At 35.3% G+C, this 19,034-nt stretch overlaps 1 protein-coding gene across 50 annotated transcripts in view; it reads right to left on the reverse strand.

The window, feature by feature from the left end:
- The window catches only part of RIMS1 (regulating synaptic membrane exocytosis 1), a 489,882-nt gene that overhangs the window by 183,304 nt on the left and 287,544 nt on the right, over positions 1-19,034 (reverse strand). For 17 of the 50 annotated variants that reach the window (XM_027601840.1, XM_027601838.1, XM_027601835.1 and 14 more), the window contains exon 1: positions 13,321-13,420. The exons of 30 other annotated variants lie outside the window; for them this stretch is intronic. In XM_027601840.1, the coding sequence (XP_027457641.1) occupies positions 13,321-13,420 (100 nt within the window). Of the gene's footprint in view, positions 1-13,320; positions 13,637-19,034 lie in introns of those variants that run through there. 3 more of the 50 variants (XM_027601822.1, XM_027601821.1, XM_027601841.1) reach the window with 2 other exon arrangements.

A 19,034-nucleotide genomic window follows, 5' to 3' on the forward strand; every position in this document is an offset into this window, starting at 1 on the left:
TATTCCATTCACGTGGGAGAACAGGTTGTCACGTGCAAAGCCTCGGAATAACCAGCCAGGAAACCCTGTGGAAAAAATCGGGGTTTATACGTTTTCATTGTTTGGGGACTGGATGTTAACCACAGGTTTAAGAAACTGTCGTGCTGGGCAAGTTCACAGCAGAAACATTACAAGAAAGCACTCTAGATGTAAATATCTTAGATAAAGGAAAATGTTAGTCTTTACCAGAACTCACACCCCGACAACACTAGCAAAACAATATTAATCTGCAATAATAATTCTGAATGTCAAATCAACTTCTGTCTGCCTCTACATCCCAAAGACATGGAAATGAAAAAATATAGAGATTGATACATTATCACGATTTCAGTGATATAAATAACAAGAATAATAGATGATGATAAAGATGAATTCCAAGGGCACACAGAACAAAATGGAAGTACTTATGAGGGACTGATACTGCATATCATTTAAAAATATGTAGTAAAGTTATAAAATAATGGGAAATAAATATACTCTAGCAAACATTTTTGGTAATATAAACAGATGTTTTAAAACCAGAGCTCAATCAAAGAAAGTTACTGTAAATATTGGGTTCCGCCCCCTTCTGTTTTGTTTTATTTTGTTTTTTATTTGCTTGTTTTATTTTAGTTATTCAGGCAAACAATTTATAGATATATTAAAGGACTTTTTGGGTGCCTGGGTGGCTCAGTCATTAAGCATCTGCCTTCAGCTCAGGTCATAATCCCAGGGTCCTGCGATTGAGCCCCGCATCACATCAGGCTCCCTGCTCAGCGGGAAGCCTGCTTCTCCCTCTCCCACACGCCCCTGCTTGTGTTCTCTCTCTCTCTCTCTCTCTCTCTCTCTTGCTGTGTCTCTGTCAAATAAATAAATAAAATCTTAAAAAAAAAAAAGGACTTTTTTTTTTTAAGTTGGAAATTCCTGTACTGGCAGTGGGAAATTTTGATAACATTTTCTGTCTCAACATTGTTCTAGAAAAAAGTGTGAAGTATCCAAAGCACAAACTTTCAAATTATAGCCACAGGAAACCAAGTTGCAAAATAGTGCAAGGTCACTATCTAAATCTCTGTCACAGAGCCAAAGTGGTCAGAATGTATAAAGCTTTCAACTCTACTCAAACTCCATATGATGGAAAATAAATCAGGCAAGAGAAAGCACAAAAGGAAGGAACAATATTCACAATGTATTTAGATTACGTGTACACTTATTTTTATAAAGCGAACTACGTTAAGGTTGGTCAAAGATTAGCCTACTGACTCAAGAAAGGACTTCTCTTCCAGAGTTCCTAAATATTTAAGGGCTGGATAAATGAGTCTAAAAATATGTTTCTAGTATAATAATTTCAAAATAGCTTCATCTTAGATAACATTTTCATAACAAAAACTGTTACTTTAAAAAATCAGAAGTCTCACTGGCCTTGACTTAAAGGGCCCAGTATGGTTTCTTGGCTGGGTCAGAGGTGCTCTCGTGAGAAGAATGGGATGACCTTCTACTCAGGAATGTAAGGCAATCCCATGCCCAGTGTGCCTCGCTGTTTAAATCCATGATTCCACAATTACCTAGCAGCACTGAACTACTCCCAAGGGCACTTCAGAGAGAATATATCTTGGAATCAATGTTTCTCAATATTTTTGAAATGTTTTATCTTAAAGCAATAGTACCTAAGAGGTCTTTGTGAGGGATATGCAGTAGTCAACTTAGATATTAAAAAATCTAACTCTGAATTAATCCAGAGCATCACACAACCATGCACCTGGTCTACATGACATTTCCATATAGTCCCTTTCCCCTCCCTGTCTCCACAGTTCCTTTCATATATTGTCTTTCAACATATGACCGTATGGATCATGGTAATGATGTTATTCATATGGGTCATGCTCTGATGATAATTATCTTCTCTGTGAAACTATACAAAAGAAACCTCTTTGGTGTCAGTATCAGGAAAAATGAGTGTGCACTTAACTGGTTTATTTTCATGTTATGGAAGCTGAAGTTTTATAACTGATGGTACTTTTCTCAGAATGTTCATGGTTAAATCTGCAGCCTAATTTTCTTCCCTTATTTTTCCTTACCAATCTTTTCTACATATTTTTAACTTATTTCATATGGCTATGTTTTTATGTTTTGGTAGGTACCTTAAGTCACTTTTGATATTAAGGTAGACTTTAAAGCAGGAATTAAAATAAAATTAAATGAATATATACAAAACAATTTTAACATATTTATTATAACTCTGTTTTCATTAAAATATAGAATTTTCCATCCATCAATCTCAAAATAGCTTTGATGCAATGAGAAACAACTAAAATGCAATTGATGTACAGGTGTTCGCTTATCCATAGCTTAAACAGCAGAATTCAGAAAATAGCAAGTTATCTCAGCAAATTATCTATTTAGAAATCTTGCCAGAGAATGAAAAGCAAGTGAAAAAGGGCTTCTAATTTAGCAATAAATAAATAAATAACAAATCTGAGCTTCTAGACTTTATTCTTCCAAAAACCCACTAGATCCTCACTAAGTTTACATTCACAATCCTGAGTTTTTCTGTTATTCAACTCTCCAGGACCACTGAAGATGCATTTTGTTGGTAAAGAAAGCACATCGACAGCAGTAAGAATTCACAAGGAAAGGGACAAGGAAATTCAAAAACAAACAAACTTAAATCAAACAAACTGGTTAAGGGTATACCTGCCCTCAACACTGTGACACTTGAGTAGCACTATGAACACAGCAGTACTAATGGGCAACATTACTGATGTTAAAACAATATCCATTCAGCAACAACCAAAAAACTACTTCGTGGCTTATAAACTTTTAAGAAAACAGAATGAAATCTCCTTTTCAGCTTTCTTGGTTTATTTAAAACTAAAAATGATAGAGTAATATATAACACTGATGAAAAAGATTTTAATTAAAATAACATAAACAAATAGCACCAATAATAACCAGCTGGTTGGCAAATATTTGGCACGTCAGAAAACTCAGCTATCAAGAATTAGGGACTTGAGGCTGAGTTTTCACCATTCCAAAATTAAATCGTTACTCATAAAAGCAACAAAAAACAGACATGCAGTAACTGTTTATCAAATACTGCTTTAGATTTATGATGTATTATATTAAGGATTCAATGAATGACAAATAGTAATTCTTATTTTCTCCCTTTGAACATTCTATTTCTTGAGATTTTATAAATGCAGTACAAGAGTTAGTTGTTCTTTGCAAAATATCCTACACCCAGAGTGGCTGAAATATCTTCTAAATATTCTTAATAAAAATTAATGCCTTTTTAAGTAAGAGCAAAGCAAACAAAACTCTTTTCTAGGGGATGGTAATGTAACTGAATTAAATTGTAAGATTAACAACTATTTGGTGAAAAAAACTGAAACTGAATACTGTTTTCACTGATATTTAAAATTTTCAGTGACATTAAATCTGTCAATTATTGTTGTAACTCTTTTATGAAAAAAGATTAAGTTACTATTTCAACAATGTTAAGAATAATGATTTTTCACGTGTTCTCGAATGCAAATTTTATAAATCTGTAACAAACCTTTCCTGATTAAGACATAGTGATTTCACTCACAAAGACAGTAAATATCTTTAAGTAATTTCTCCTAATAAATACGAGCATATTTAAGATTAATTGAATAATTCCAACGATTTTAACAATAACATAAGATCATTATACTGCACGTGATTTTGATATATACCAACCCAAATTTTAGTTAGAATGTCTTACTGACCACAGCAAGAATGAGCTGGAAAAATGGATGAAACCCATGAGAAATATCAAATTATTAGTGTGATTATAATAGTTCCAATAGTAAGAAAAAATCAGTTTACCTTAATCTTTCCCAAAATATAAAGATATTTATTTTATTTTATTTAAATTCAATTATTATTTAACATATAATGTATTATTAGTTTTAGGGGTGGAATTTAGTGATTCATCAGTTGCATATAACATCCAGTGCTCATTACATCAAGTGCCCTCTTTTATGCCCATCACCAGATTATCCCATCCCCCCCACCTCCCCTCCAGCAACCTTGTTTACTTCCCAGAGTTAAGAGTCCCTCATGGTTTGCCTCCCTCTCTGTTTTTATTTTGTTTTATTTTTCCTTCCCTTGCCCTATGTTCATCTGTTCTGTTTCTTAAATTCCAAATATGAGTGAAATCATACAGTATTTGTCTTTCTTTGACTGACTTATTATTTTGCTTAGCATAATACCCTCTAGTTCTATCCATATTGTTGCAAATGGCAAGATTTCATTCTTTTTGATGGCTGAAGGACATATTTATTTTATATATACTTTAACTCAAATTAAAGGCTTATCTCCATTTAAAAATGAAAGAGTCCGTCGATAGGCATCTCCTAAACTCAACCTCATTTTCCTTCTATATGGTAAGACTGTAAGTAGCTTTTACTTTCAGGTATAAAATGCTAAATATTATTCATGTTTGAAATATATTTTTAAAGAACCTAGATTAAGATAATTGTTGCAACTGTATTCTAATGACTAAATACTCATTTTTCAAATGAGAAACTATATTACTCCAGCCTGGCTATTTTGCATTTTTTACTGTTGAAAGGGATAAAAATAATGAAAGACATCTTGCTAGCCTTTATAATTTTACTTATTACCAATTTTTATAGTTCCATTCGTTTTCCAAAGTGATACACTAATAATTTTGATGACAAAAAATTACACACATACGCACACACACTCCAGATCTTTGGGTCTACTATGGTCTTTGTTCAATGTAATTATCATTGCATCATATTTTAGATCAAACAACCATATGTGCCCTTAGTTCACAGGCATGAAAACTACCCATTTCAATTTAGCTTTATAAGCCAGCCAGGGCAAATGTGGAGATAAGGATGGTACGTTCAAAGACTCTGTATAGCAAATTCAAAAGGGACAACTTCAAGCAAAAACTCCAAAAACAGATCCTTCTCCTCATAAGCCATAGGTTTGTCACCAATACTCTAGTCTATTAGACTAAACAGATATTTTGGGGGCTCTTCTTCTGTGCCCAATTTTTCCATCACCTTTATGTCTTCCTTGAATAACTCTGATCACAGTAACATTTCATAGACTAAAACAAACCTTATATAGAGATCTCTATAAGTAAATGCCTGCTCTAGAACAAGACTAGCCTCTGATGTCAGGGAGTCACAACATATTTGTCAAGGAAGCCTAATGTCAGGAAAAAACCCTAGTCTCTGTTAAGCCATTCTAAACAGAAATAGCCCTAGCTGGCCCTTCAGGTGCAGATGAAATAATGTGGGTCCCTATAAAATACAGTCCTCCATTCATCTAAATAAAAGCGCTCTATGTTGCATTTGAATTTTCAGTCCAGTTTCTTTACTTATATCAGTGTACCTTATCATTTATTTACCTTTTGGAAAGTTAAGCTTGGGGTGGATTTTTTCACTATGATGTGGAGTAACAGCCCATGAAAATTTCAAATGGTAATGAAGTTTTGAAGCAAGAGCATTTTGAAGTGAGTCTTGGGTTTATTCACCAATCATTGAGGAGAAATGGCTTACCTTCATATAGGGCAAAACTTTTTCTACCATGGAATGCCAAGTACTTTCGTTTTGTTTTTGTGACCTTTAAGGCAAACTTTATACCCTGAGTTATGCGAGCCCTTTTACATGATCCATAATTAGAGTTAGGGGATCCATATACTCTTTAAAGTTGTACATAAAATTTTGTGTGCAGTAAGTATTTCTCTGTGAGAGCTTATTGCTTCCTTTATTTCTCTAATGGGCCTATGATCACTATCGAAATTACAAATGGTTAGAGTCTGGATGAAGGGGTGACTCAGACTGGGACACTGCCATATTGCCTTGGTGCTTTACCTTTAGCTTCTGGAATTATCCTCTCTTGCAGGTCCTCAGCCTCAGCAGTATGCTTTCATTAAGAACCCTATTTAAGCTAGACACTTAGGAAATCAAGAAACCATACTCTGAGAAAATGAGCTTTATGATTACATACAGAGGGCAAAGAAATTCATCTCAGAAAACACTTTCATGAGTTATCAGGACTCTAATGAATCATATTTTTGAAAAGACTTTTAATATCGACAGGCAAGAGAAATACTATACACAGATGTGCTAATATCTCTTCCCTGATGAGTCCCTTAAACAATTTCAAAGACATTGACAAAGAAGGAAAATCTAGAAAAAAATAATAACAAACTTTTTTATCTAAGTAAATTATTAGAAAACAAGATCTTGAAATAAAAGTAAAACTTTAAAGTGGATAAAACAATTGTTCTAATTTGGACTTAGAAGTTAAGAATAAGCTTTAAGGGCTAAGCATTCTCTAGAGGGAAAAACAAAAAATAAACAAAACAAAACAAAAACATTGCAAGGCTAAAAGCTTCTTGTTACCACAAAAAAGTTCAAAAGCTATTAATAAGTCTAAAATATCTGACAGATGTTATACAACTGAAAACATGTTTGCTAGAACCCACATCTATTACAATCAAAATGCCCCTTTTTCTGAAGTCAGCTTTGAAATTTATTCAATACTGACAATTTGTCAGAATATGAATTTATCTCCCTGGTCTTTAAAATTCATACAGCTCACACAAAACCTTCTTTGAAACAAGTGATTTATGGTAACTAGGCATTTACAATTTTTGGTTGCATTTCTGCAACGAACTGACCAACTCATTATATGATTATGACAATTACCTTCTTAAAGACAAAAGATGGCCTACTTGAAGCAGGCTATCCAAAATCTAAACCCATTTTTCACACCATTTATCGGTGTGAAACTGAATAGAGTAAAAGTCTTCTTTATTATTAATATTACTGTAAGATAATTAGTAAATCTTCATTGATCTCTATTTTTATAATTGGACATGCTTCTTTTTAATCTTCCTGGCCTTAGAAAATTGAGAAGAAGAAATATTTATTTTATTTATTATTGACTCTCCTCACAGTCCACTCTCCTGTTACCTCCTAATTGGATCTGGTTTTCCCTGAAGGCCACAACAGTGGGAAGATGGCATCGTGGAGGGCTCTGCTGTGCTCAGTCTGTTTCAGTGTTGGCATCAGGGCCTCTCTGCCTCTGGCTGCCCTGATCTGCCCTCTTTCAAGACAAGCTCTCAGAGGCCACAGGTCACAGAGTGACTGCAGGCACAGGAAGCAGTAGGGACCCTGGAAACCTTCCCTTACCCCACCCCTGATATGCTCACCACACCCCATTCCGTCATTGCTATGTGGATGCTGTTGTGATTGAAGTTTATATTAAAGAGTTTTTATATGTTTGGTTGATCCAAAACTAAAAAGCACTTCATCTAGGGAAAAAAAATTATCTAAAGGGCATAAAAACTGCCTGCATTGGTCATTTCTTTAGGTCTCAATTTCATTATTGGGCCTCCATGCACATGTAATTAAACCTTGTTTTGTTTTTTTTTCCATGTTAATCTGGCTCATGTCACTTTAATTCTTAGATCAGCTAGAAGAATCTTGAATGGTGAAGAAATTTTTTCCTCCCCAATACTCCAGGATTACCCAGAATATATACTTGTTGTTCACTGAGATTAATTTTTCTTTGTTTTCCAAGTGAATTCCATCATTTCTCTAACAGAATTTTCCTCAGGACCATTCACAGGCAATACTTCAGAATGAAAATATTTCCTTCTCCTGAAGAGCTTTTTAACCATGTGTTAATAACTAACAGTATCACATAAAATCACAAAGATCAAAGAGAATTGAGTGGGCAATCTTTTGTACAATAATCACTTCACTAATGAAGTTACTGCCTTCATACATATATTTGTAGAAACTGTAAACTCAAATAGACTGCTCCCTCAAAGCTAGATAGAGAAATCAGTCACATTATTTTCCTCTCATCTCTCAGATGCAATAGTATGGGAGCATGAACCATCATTACTTCAGTCTTCATCTCAAAATAGTGGATGTTTATCATTAAGAAGACACAGTAAGTGTGACCATGAACACGAGATTCATGATCTTTATCAGCTAGCAACTATAGCCCTCTACAAGTACATGGCTCAATTCACAATAAAATCCTCTATCTTCTAGAAAGAACATATTTAATTTGTCATGAATGTTAACTAACATTTGATAGACAGCAATCTCATTCATTTTACAAGTCGAAGGTGGCTGGCTGCTTCTTTTCCTTTTGCCTCTGATCTCTTGGATTTTAAGCTTGCCCTCAGCAGAAAGTGGACCACCTGAAAGTCATTTGCTGGGAAGAGCAGGCAGGTGCTTTCCTCAGCGGCTCTCAGCAGTACTTGTTGTACCTGAGAGGGAGCAAGGGAGTAGCCAGGAGAGTTTGTGTCCCTGGCAGGCTTTCAGAGAGCCCCAGAACCTCTGCATCCAGGACCTTGCCCTGCTGCTGCATAACTTGAGATGCCTCTTCTCCCTCTCTCCCCAAAGGAATACAGTCTAACAGTAAGTGCCCTCAGGACACCTCAAACTTGCTTAATGCCAGTTTGGCAAAATAATTACAATGAAGCCAAGAGATTTACCAGTTTAATTTAAAAGAGCCATAATCTCCCTTCCAAAAAGCCTCAGCTGCTAAAACACTGTAAAGAAAAGACAAAAAGAGCTCTATTCCTTCCCTTTATTAAGAAAAATGTATACCTTTAAAAATTTAATAGTGTCTTTTTCTACACAGAAATCATCATCAGAGGATCCTGAGGACCTGAAAAACGTTATGTCATTCACACTGAGAATAACAGTCGTCTCTTTTCAAACAGGCAAAATGGAAACAAGGGCCAGGAGGGGTTGGTTACTCTGTCACCCAAGGTCACACACCCAAATCTCTGACCCAAAAGACTGCATTTTCCTTTCTTTCTTTCTGTCTGGGCTCTCTGTTCGCTATATCTGAACAGTTTTCCCTTTAATCCACAGCTGAACATCACAGAAACACAGGCAATTCCATGCTGTGCTCTACAATCAGGACTGTCGATTAGGAGAAACCAGGCCTTGGCAGCCTTTGTCTAAACACTTCAAAATAACAATCTATACGGAAACTGATAGCTTTCTATCTTTACGAAGATTAAGTTCTGAAGCTTTCTAATTTTAGTGAAATTCAGTCAACAGGGAAAACAACTGTCTTTTGTCAATCAGAAAAGGATAATATATACTTTCTGAATTGATTGTGTACTATATATATACATACATACATACATATATATATCAAGTTGAAAGTTAAATACTAAATTGTAGACAATTTAATGTACTCTTCAGGTAGTCACTTAAAACATGAAACATGAAAATAACTTCATATAATGCAACTCAATGATCACCACTGTATTCTAAAATGATGATATATTTGTGTAACTGCCATGTTATAAGCAAACTATTCCTTATTCTATATTGATAGGCTCTAAAGGAAGTATTTTAATACCTTACTCTTGGGATAATTAGACAATATATTCCATTAATTTTACATTAATGTATAAGATTAATATAGCTTAGTTTACCTGCTCCTGAGTGCAACGTATGAAGTTGGAGAAACTGCAGAAACCCAGCAAACATAACAGCAGCATCAGAGTAGTTAAATAAAAGCTACTGGCATCAAATCACTAAATTCTAGCCAGCAAAGGCAGCAAATCCACAACACAATAAAAAATCCACCAAAAATGCAAAAGAAATTTTAAAATTCCCTGTGGTCCTTGCATTCTAAATCAAAACAAAACAAACAAACAAAAAAAGCCTGCAGTGTCCAACATTATACAACGGTGACACTAAACAAGGCCATAAGTGCTGGTGTCATCAAAACAGATTTCTGCAGTGTACAGATTCTCATTGATTACCGCATTAATCTATAGTGCTCTGTGCTATACTAAAGAGGTTCCCACTGTAGCAAACACCAAAGCTCGGGTAGGTCTGTAATTAACCATTTCCTGAAACAATGCACAGAAGATGTTACCTTCCCATAGGCAGAGACACAAAACGAAACGAAATGAAATGCTGTGGTCCCTTAAAACTAGCACAAAAGACTCAGGCATATGCTTGAAGAGCTCCTCCTATTATCCCCCCAGGGACACTGCACTGAGATATCCATGGGCTAAGGTAACAAAGTCAAGCAGACCCCTGCTGGCTTGTGGACCACAGAAAACTCACCTGAAATGATTTGGTCCCATTATTAGTCACTGGCAACGGACCTGCCAAGCTCTGTGTAACAGATCATTTCCCCTGCAGTTTCCCTGAGAGATCTTACTCAGCTCAATGACAACAACTGGCACCAGGAGGCATTAACCAGGAGTACAGGAGTCATTGTTGAGAACACAGACAAAAGTGTTCCGGGATGGCCAGCCTAGTGCTAATAGTGGCTCATCTCCAGGGGGCAAAAGGACAACTCCAAATATGTTTTGCCAGGGAGTTGGAAGGGGGTGGGTGGGTCATACTATATTCAGCATTTTAAAAGATGCAGTTTTTTGATGATTGTAGAGTCACAACTCAGTCTTTTTCACAACTTACAGATTTTTCTCACTAAGACACAGAATCATTATTCTCTGCTAGGTCACTACATTTATACTATCGACCCCTTATCATGTATTACAGAACAACAGTGACAATAACAACAAAATTAGTTGATTTGAAATTATGTCACTCTTGAAATTTCATTTTTATCATGGTACATCATTCAGTTTCCAGAGACAACAATGAACAATGATACAGTTCTCTAATCACTGGGGAATATTATTGAAAAGTAGAGGCAGACTGTTTCTAGTTTGTTTTAGAAGATTAAATGATCAAATGATAATAGGAGAAGAACTGAACCATCTTTCATTTATTTAAACTAAATGTACTGTGTTTAATTAAATTATATATACCTGTCAAAAATAATTATCTGATAAGAAAAATATTAATACTGAGCCATGGATCATCTCACCATCATCACCAAATCAACTGTAAAACATCAGCCTCACACAAATCAGCAAATCTGAATGTTTTCAACCCCTTAAGAAAACATGTCTTTAGCCTCTATTTAGAATCTTTGCTTTTTCTTTACCCCAAACAAGTATGCTTAAACTGGCTTAAGTTAAAGATTGGCCAAATTGTTGCTGGGAAAAGAGAAAGATTAAGAAATATCATCTGAATGATTGTTATGTGCCAAATATTGCGCTGTGTTAATTTTATTTACTTCATGTAATTCTCATAGGTATATGGCAAAATTAGTATTACTTGCCCCATATTACTGATGAAGGTCAGAAACGCTAATTAACTCACATGGTTTATAAGGAGGAGAGTTGAAATTTGGACTTGACTTTGTCTGACTTGAACGTCCATGCAAAAGGTTTTCACTACACCATGGTACATAGGAGTTACTGCAATTATTTTTTGTGTGTGTGTGTGTTTTTATTTTATTTATTTATTTATTTATTTTTATTTTTATTTATTTTTTTATTGTTATGTTAATCACCATATATTACATCATTAGTTTTTGGTGCAGTGTTCCACGATTCATTGTTTGTTCATAACACCCAGTGCTCCATGCAGAACGTGCCCTCCTCAATACCCATCACCAGGCTAACCCATCCCCTTACCCCCCTCCCCTCTAGAACCCTCAGTTTGTTTTTACTGCAATTATTTTGATGGATTACCTCAAAGTTAAGGTGCTAGTGACTTGGTGTGGAAAACCATGGTGATGCAGGGGCCTACAATAATCTACCTTTATTTCCTACATTTGAAGCCAGTGAGGATTTTCCAGAGCTGTTTATGGGGCTGAACTCGTATCCTTGCTGAGTTTACATTTCTTTCACTATGGCACTGTCATAAAGAATACATACAAATGTCATGGTCTAGAGACTGATCTGCTGGCCCAGCAAATATACTGAAGATAATCTATGGAAGGAGAGTCAAACTTTCAACAACCAATTTACCAAATTCCCCTAGGTCCAAGTGATACCATATAATTTTGTTTGACTGAAATGTAAAAATCTACAGACTTTATAGACCTATGTAGGCTAAGCCAACTGAATTAAAATATCTTAATTCACTGTATTTGACTATTATTGTATCTGAGTTTTGAGGGTTTTTTTTTTTATTTTCTCCTATTTCTTTTTTTCTCATTAACTGGTATGAATTTATTTCAGATTATAAAGTCATTTTGAATGCTATTTAATATTTTACTCTCATTCCATGTCATGAATTTGTATTAATTTGGTATAATTATCTTGATTCCCTAAAGTGCCTCCATATGAGGAAATTAATCAAATGGTAACAAATTGTGTTTCTAACAAAAGATACTTGGTAAACAAAATAAGGTCTCTGAAATGGTATATGTAGCTTTCATAACTAGAGTTAAAATACAGAATCAATAGGAGAAGGTGCTGATATTGACTTTATTTTAAAATACCTTTTCACTTATTTCTGGGTACCACATACCCTGAGATCCTATGCATAGAGTAACAAGTGTCAGTCACTGAGGACACTATCCACATATACGTAGAAAAAGAAAACACTTCCATTTTTATCTTGTCAAATCAGAAATTTATATTAACAATATTTACTTATTTAAAGCATTTCTATCACTCTGTCCATTTTGAACCACACATATCCCACCTTGGGGTTATATATTTCATAGCCTCCCACTCAGCTGTGATTCCACAGCCTTTCAAAGACCAGCAGACTGATTTCCCTGGGGAGAGAACACATAAAGCCTAACATCAATTGCAATTTTGAGCTTGCTTCACATACACCATTTGACCTTGTGCTACTATGGTCCAGGTCAAGGCCTGTGTGGAAGGGTTTCAGCTCTTTTCAAGAACCCAGGATCCATTATTTTGAAAAAGTGACACAAACTTCCTATTTTTGGACTGAACTACCCACTAATGATGACTCTAATTTGTCAAGTATTTCTGACTCTTTGTATTAGGATGAGGTAGCAAAGCATGGAATACACTACTACAAAACAAAACTCCTGCACAATTAGACAACTTGCTATTGCTTTTCCTTATTTTCAGAGAATATTGACGGTCTAATCTTTACATCTTTTTGGGTTGGCTATTACACAAGAAAATAAATCACGAATGTGATTAATCATCTTACAATCTTTAGGGCTACATTGCAAATCTAATCATCTCTTTTCAGAGAAAAAGAACAAAGATAAAGTTAGTAGTTGGAAATTTTGCTCTGTTGAAAAACTGGAACAAAATCATTCCACACCTGACACACACAGAATGGTATTATTTACACTGGAAAAATAGATACAGAGGGAGTGTTAAATATAGGTTTCTGTCCAACTCCTAAAAATAATGAAGTGGAATTCCCATGCCCCAAACTCATTGTTGCTTACCAGTACCTGCTCCTCGGACCTTGACTGTTCCCTCTTCGGAATCAATGGACCTCACTTCTCCCCACCCTTCTGAAGAGACGGGTATCCCAGGTGCACACATGACAGCAACCTTGTAAAGAAATTCAGCCTGGGGATTTTCAGCCTTGGTTTTAAACAAATTCAAGATCTTATCTAAAGAAGAGCACAAAGTGCCTCCTCCACCACTCCGCTTACATCATTGAACAATAGCACCAACCCGTGGGTCAGGAGCAGCAGAAAATGGAAACTAAAAGAAAATATTGGTGTAAGCATAAGAAAGTCTCTTTGCATGACTGACTCAGGTCATTGCAGGCACTGTGCAGCTATGCAAAGGATCGCTTGGATAAAATACCACATAAGCCTCAGTGGGCCTGTTGGTGTGGAGACTGGTAGCATTTACTGAGGAGAAGCATATTGGCATCTCTGTTGGGTTTTAACCAGATCCACAGGATTCAGGAAATAAGCTCTCTGCCAGATGACACTATGCTCCTAGCCATTCCTTCTGTTTACTTATCCTCCAAATTGCTCTAACTAGTGGCCTTTCTCCTGCTGTGAGCTTATTTGTGGAGAGGGCTAAATAAAGGATTTTTATGTCAACAAAATGGCCATTAGCCCATAGGATGATTTCCTAAAACATAACTCTTCTGCTTTTGTTTAGTACTATTAAAATCTACTAAATGAGAGAGTTTCTTATTATTATATCTTTGATTTGTGAAGAAAAAAATGTTGTTTCTTCCTGAAGAAATATTTGAAATTAGCCTATCTTTGAACATATGTACATATTCTTTATATATTATTTCTCTCCTATTTACATAAACTATTAAAGGTAGCTTCCCTCTTCCTACTGCTGTATTTTCCTAGTGGAGGCAAATACTTTTAAATATATATATTATATATATATTAAATATATATATTTTTAAATTATATATATATATATGGATTTTTCTTCTACTATATGTGACCTGGCACATTTCCAGACTGTGAAGAGCTGTACCTTCTTTCAGATGGAATGCAAACTCCTAATTTATGAGGAAAAGAAGGGAGTTGTATTTTTCCTCCATCATAACATAGTCCCTTCATAAAAACAAACAGGTATATGTATTTTAATTTAAGCATATTACTCTGCAAGTTATTACTTTTTGAATTTTAATACAGGGAATGTTGTAATATGTAAAAATAAGGTATATGCATGTATTTCACACTTCCTAAAGCATATTCACGTGCTTCAAAACAAATCTGAGAAGTGACCAGGATAAACAGCATTATAAGAGAATCAACCATTTATAAAAACAGACACAGGAGTATATACCAAGACTGACTTGCCTAGAAACTGAATTCCTAAATTACCAACCTAAGGTTTCCACTTCACCAAATTTTTATTTTCTAATTAAACTTCAGTACTAATAGAAAAGCCAGAAAGTACAGATAAAACTTACTACAATCAAGTGACAATACCATTAATGATGAAATATTAATCACATACAGTACCCTGGAAATTATGGGGTTTTCTCCTCCACAGTCCTAGCAACTGATGCAAAAAAAAAAAAAAAAAACACTCTTCAAATCACAAATCTCTTACAAGTGCACTTTGAAGTAATAATACTGTATTGAATTTCTAAGTTCCATATAATACATACTAAGTAGAGTGGCACTGAAATACTATACAGTAAATATATATATTATTTCCTAACTCTCCTCAAATACTTAAAAAAGTTAAAAAACATCTCTGCTCATCTATAGCTGGCTCGTCTATATAATGTGCTCTGCTGGTCACAATCATATCTTATAAAAAAACAAGATATACCTCCACAGAGATAAATATACCAAGTAATTTTAAGTAATGGGGATATCTAGATTATAAACTCTTGATGGGATGTAAATAAAGCATCTGATTCTCTGTGGGACTACAAACTGAAGACTGTCCAGGTAGAAATAACGTGTTGCCACTGTATTGAATGCCTTATCTGCCATCTCGTGAGCCACACTGCATTGTATTAATATTTTGGCATCAAGGGCAGTACAAACTCTGGGTTAAAGAGGGTAAATATATTGTCTTTCAGTCTATACATGTGCAAACTCAATATCACCTTAGTAAAATCAAGGTTCTTAATCTTTGCAACCAGTAGCAAAATACAGTATTTGTGAAAAGTTATGGCATAAATATAAGTTCAGGTTCAAGGTACCTCTTCTGAGACATTTTCATTGACTAAAGCATCCGTGTGGTTCTCTTCATAGTTTTTCACTTCCCTTCAGGTCTTAATAGGAGAGTTCCATATTGGACTTTATTCTATTATTTCTCAAAAGTTTTATTGATCCCTGCCCTGCATGCATTCATAATTTCTTTCATCTAGCAAAAATTCTGAATATTGGATATACTGCACTCTAGAGTAAAGAGAAAAAAGAGCTACACCAGGTCTCTTCCTTGAAGGTTTAAGAGCTATTATTATTCCCATACTACAGATGAAGAACCTGAGGCTTAGATATGATAAGTGACGTATCTAGTCCATGGAAGAGTAAGAATTTGAATTAAAAAATCACAGTAAAAAGGCTAATCTTGCTTTAGATCATAACATCCTTAAGTATGGGAACTAACTTGTACCTAGCTTCTAATACAAGACTGTTCATGATTGAGGCAAATGAATCTACACCAAGTAAAATGCACAGGATGCTATAGGCTGAGGTCCTTCATGAGACTCTAGCATGGCTTGGCCTTGCCTTGACCTCAGAACACCAGTTTATAGAGATATTAAGGGATGGTTTAGAATGAAAGGTACCCTGATCAAATGTATTCAGGACACATCGTGTATTGTATTATTTTCTAGAATAATCACAATGCACATTACCTTTAAAGGTGGTGAGAAGTCTTTAAAGAAATTCTGGCCAAAGTTAGCACTGGCCAAACTTATTTGAACACACTTATTTTGGCAGCACACTTATTAAAACTATTATTGCTTTGCAGAAATACTAGTTGGAGAGCTGCATTATTAATACTATTTATTTGTTAAGATATTGTAAGAAAAAGGGAGGGAAGTACTGGATTCTGTTTTATAGATTCAGAGTTGATTTTGAGGACCATGTTGTTCGTTTGGGTGGTTTCTGTAATAAAAGGCACTGTTCCATGTCCTGCTCTGTCGCTGGGCTATCTGTGATTCTGCTGTCACAAAGCACCAGCTCAGCTATCTCCTTCCTGACCCACATGGATTTGCTTCTGGATCGAGGTCTTCCATTTATTCAGTTCTACATAATCACACTGAAGCAACTGTTCTGAAGGATCCTAAGCTAAAATAAAACAAACAAACATAAAACAAAACACAAAGTCCAAATGACATATTCTGGGAAATTCTAATTGTGTATATCTGGACACAGAATAAACCAATTTTCAAAATACAACTAGGGGAACTTTGTGGGGTAACAAAAAAAAAGGTTAGCTCTAAAGACATGAGAATGAATAAAATACAGGTGGTCCTTGACTTAACAATGGTTTGACTTATAATTTTTCAACTTTATGATGGTATGAAAGCAATTTGCATTCAATAGGAACTATAGTTTGAATTTTGATCTTTTCCTGGGCGAACAATATGAGGTATGATATCCTATCCTGATGCTAGGCAGTGGTACTGAACCACAGCTCCCAGTCAGCCATGTGATCACCAGTGTAAACAATGAATACACTTACTGCCATTCTCTACCCAATCATTCTGCTTTTACTTTAGGTACAGTATTCAATTAAGTAAGATATTCAACACTTTATTATAAAATAGGCTTTGTGTTAGATGATTTTGCCCAACTATAGGCTTTCTGAGCATGTTTAAGGTAGACTAGGCTAAGCTATGATGTTCAGTAGATTAAGTATTAAATGCATTTTCAACTTAATTTTTTTTTTAAGATTTTATTTATTTATTTGACAGAGAGAGACACAGCGAGAGAGGGAACACAAGCAGGGCGAGTGAGAGAGGGAGAAGCAGGCTTCCTGTGGAGCAGGGAGCCCGATGCAGGGCTCGATCCCAGAACCCTGGGATCATGAACTGAGCCGAAGACAGACGCTTAGTGACTGAGGCACCCAGGCGCCCCTCAACTTAATATTTTCAACTTATGATGGTTTCATCGGATGTAACGCCATCCTAAAGATGACTGTATTAGGATTTGGGAAATTAATATATTTAATTAATGTTTTTTTCTGAGGATTGAGAGCTACTTTCATACCTGCAATTTCCTGAGTCATAAGGCTGCAACCTATCTTGTATCAGGATTTATAGGTTTCCTACAAGGCTGTATTGCATAGTAGAACACACCCTGGCTATAAAATGCCTAGCTTGAGAAAGTTTGAAAGAATAAAAATACTCAAAGAATTTGTTGCTATCAAAGCACTCTGAAATTCTGACATACAGATATGGGAATTTCAAGTTGTGGTAATGAAAGCATTTACAATATAAATGAATGTAAGCACCCTATGAATGTTGCTATTCTTTGTCTCAAAGTGTGTTAGAGGACAAGCATGTATGAAAAGGATCTTTCAAGGAGAACTGGTCAGTACAACCTGCCTTGATCTGTACTATCTTCTAAGCTAGGGAGACCTAGGTCTCCCAGACCCTGAACCAACCACATGGAGAAATGAGTAGATACTAGGTATCAGAATAGCACATATACCAAAATGTCAGAGAGTAGGATATGGGCCAGGGTGAGGTAGGGAACACTTCAGAGAGTATCTTTTTAGGAGATGAGGGGAAAAGATGAGAGGGGTGATGAAAGGGAGATTAAAGAGAGAAATAGAAGGTAAAGGTAGGTCGGGATTAAGGATAGCGATTACTCTGTAAACCTGACTCACCGACCACAGAAAGTTTCTCCAATTCATACCCTCTGACTGATCCTACACATTTTCTATAGAGACCTAGCAAAGTAGGACAATATGAAACTGAGTGCTTTTCATGGTGCTGATATATTTAAAGGATAATCAACAGTTGACCATTTCAAGGGTGTGTTTTAAAGTGTGTTTTAAAGCCATTAAAGGTATCTATTTATTTGTCTTTATAGGATACAATTCAAGTAATGCTATCTAGTGAGTAACGATGACTTTTTTATTATCCTGTGGCCCAAATACCTAGCTTCTTACAATCATGGACATGAGCTATTTCTTCACTAAGAAAACAACCAATAAAAAGGCCAAGTAGAAACATTAGGCCACATATGATGAGACTTCAAACAGCAAGTTATTAAAGAAAGCACAAAGTCAAGGAGAGAGGGAAGATCACTTAAATGATGTACAAGCTAATTAACTAAATGCTATATAGAAACTTGCACTTCTACTTCATTATTTTATACCCCATTTCCCTTTTCTATTTATTTGTATCCATTTTTTGTCTTTTTTTTGTTGTTTTGTTAGAAGTACTTTTAAAACCTTTCAAGAATTAAAACAAATCAGAACCAGTGATTTCCCAGAATAGGAGACTCCCTAAGTGCTACCTCAATTAAATTTCCAACAAAATCACATAAAGGGCAGTATTTTCCCTGGTTTCTATTATGACTAAAGGACCACAGTACTACTGGTTTGTTTATTCCTTCCTCAATTAATTTTTAAAAATGTCTTCTTAAAAATGATACGTGTGCTCCAGGTCCATAGTAAAACACACATAAAATCCTCCCTCTACCCAAACACAGTACAGTATTTATTTCAAACAATAAATACTACGTTACAAAGC

Source organism: Zalophus californianus, chromosome 7, assembly GCF_009762305.2.
Source record: "Zalophus californianus isolate mZalCal1 chromosome 7, mZalCal1.pri.v2, whole genome shotgun sequence".
NCBI lineage: Eukaryota > Metazoa > Chordata > Mammalia > Carnivora > Otariidae > Zalophus > Zalophus californianus.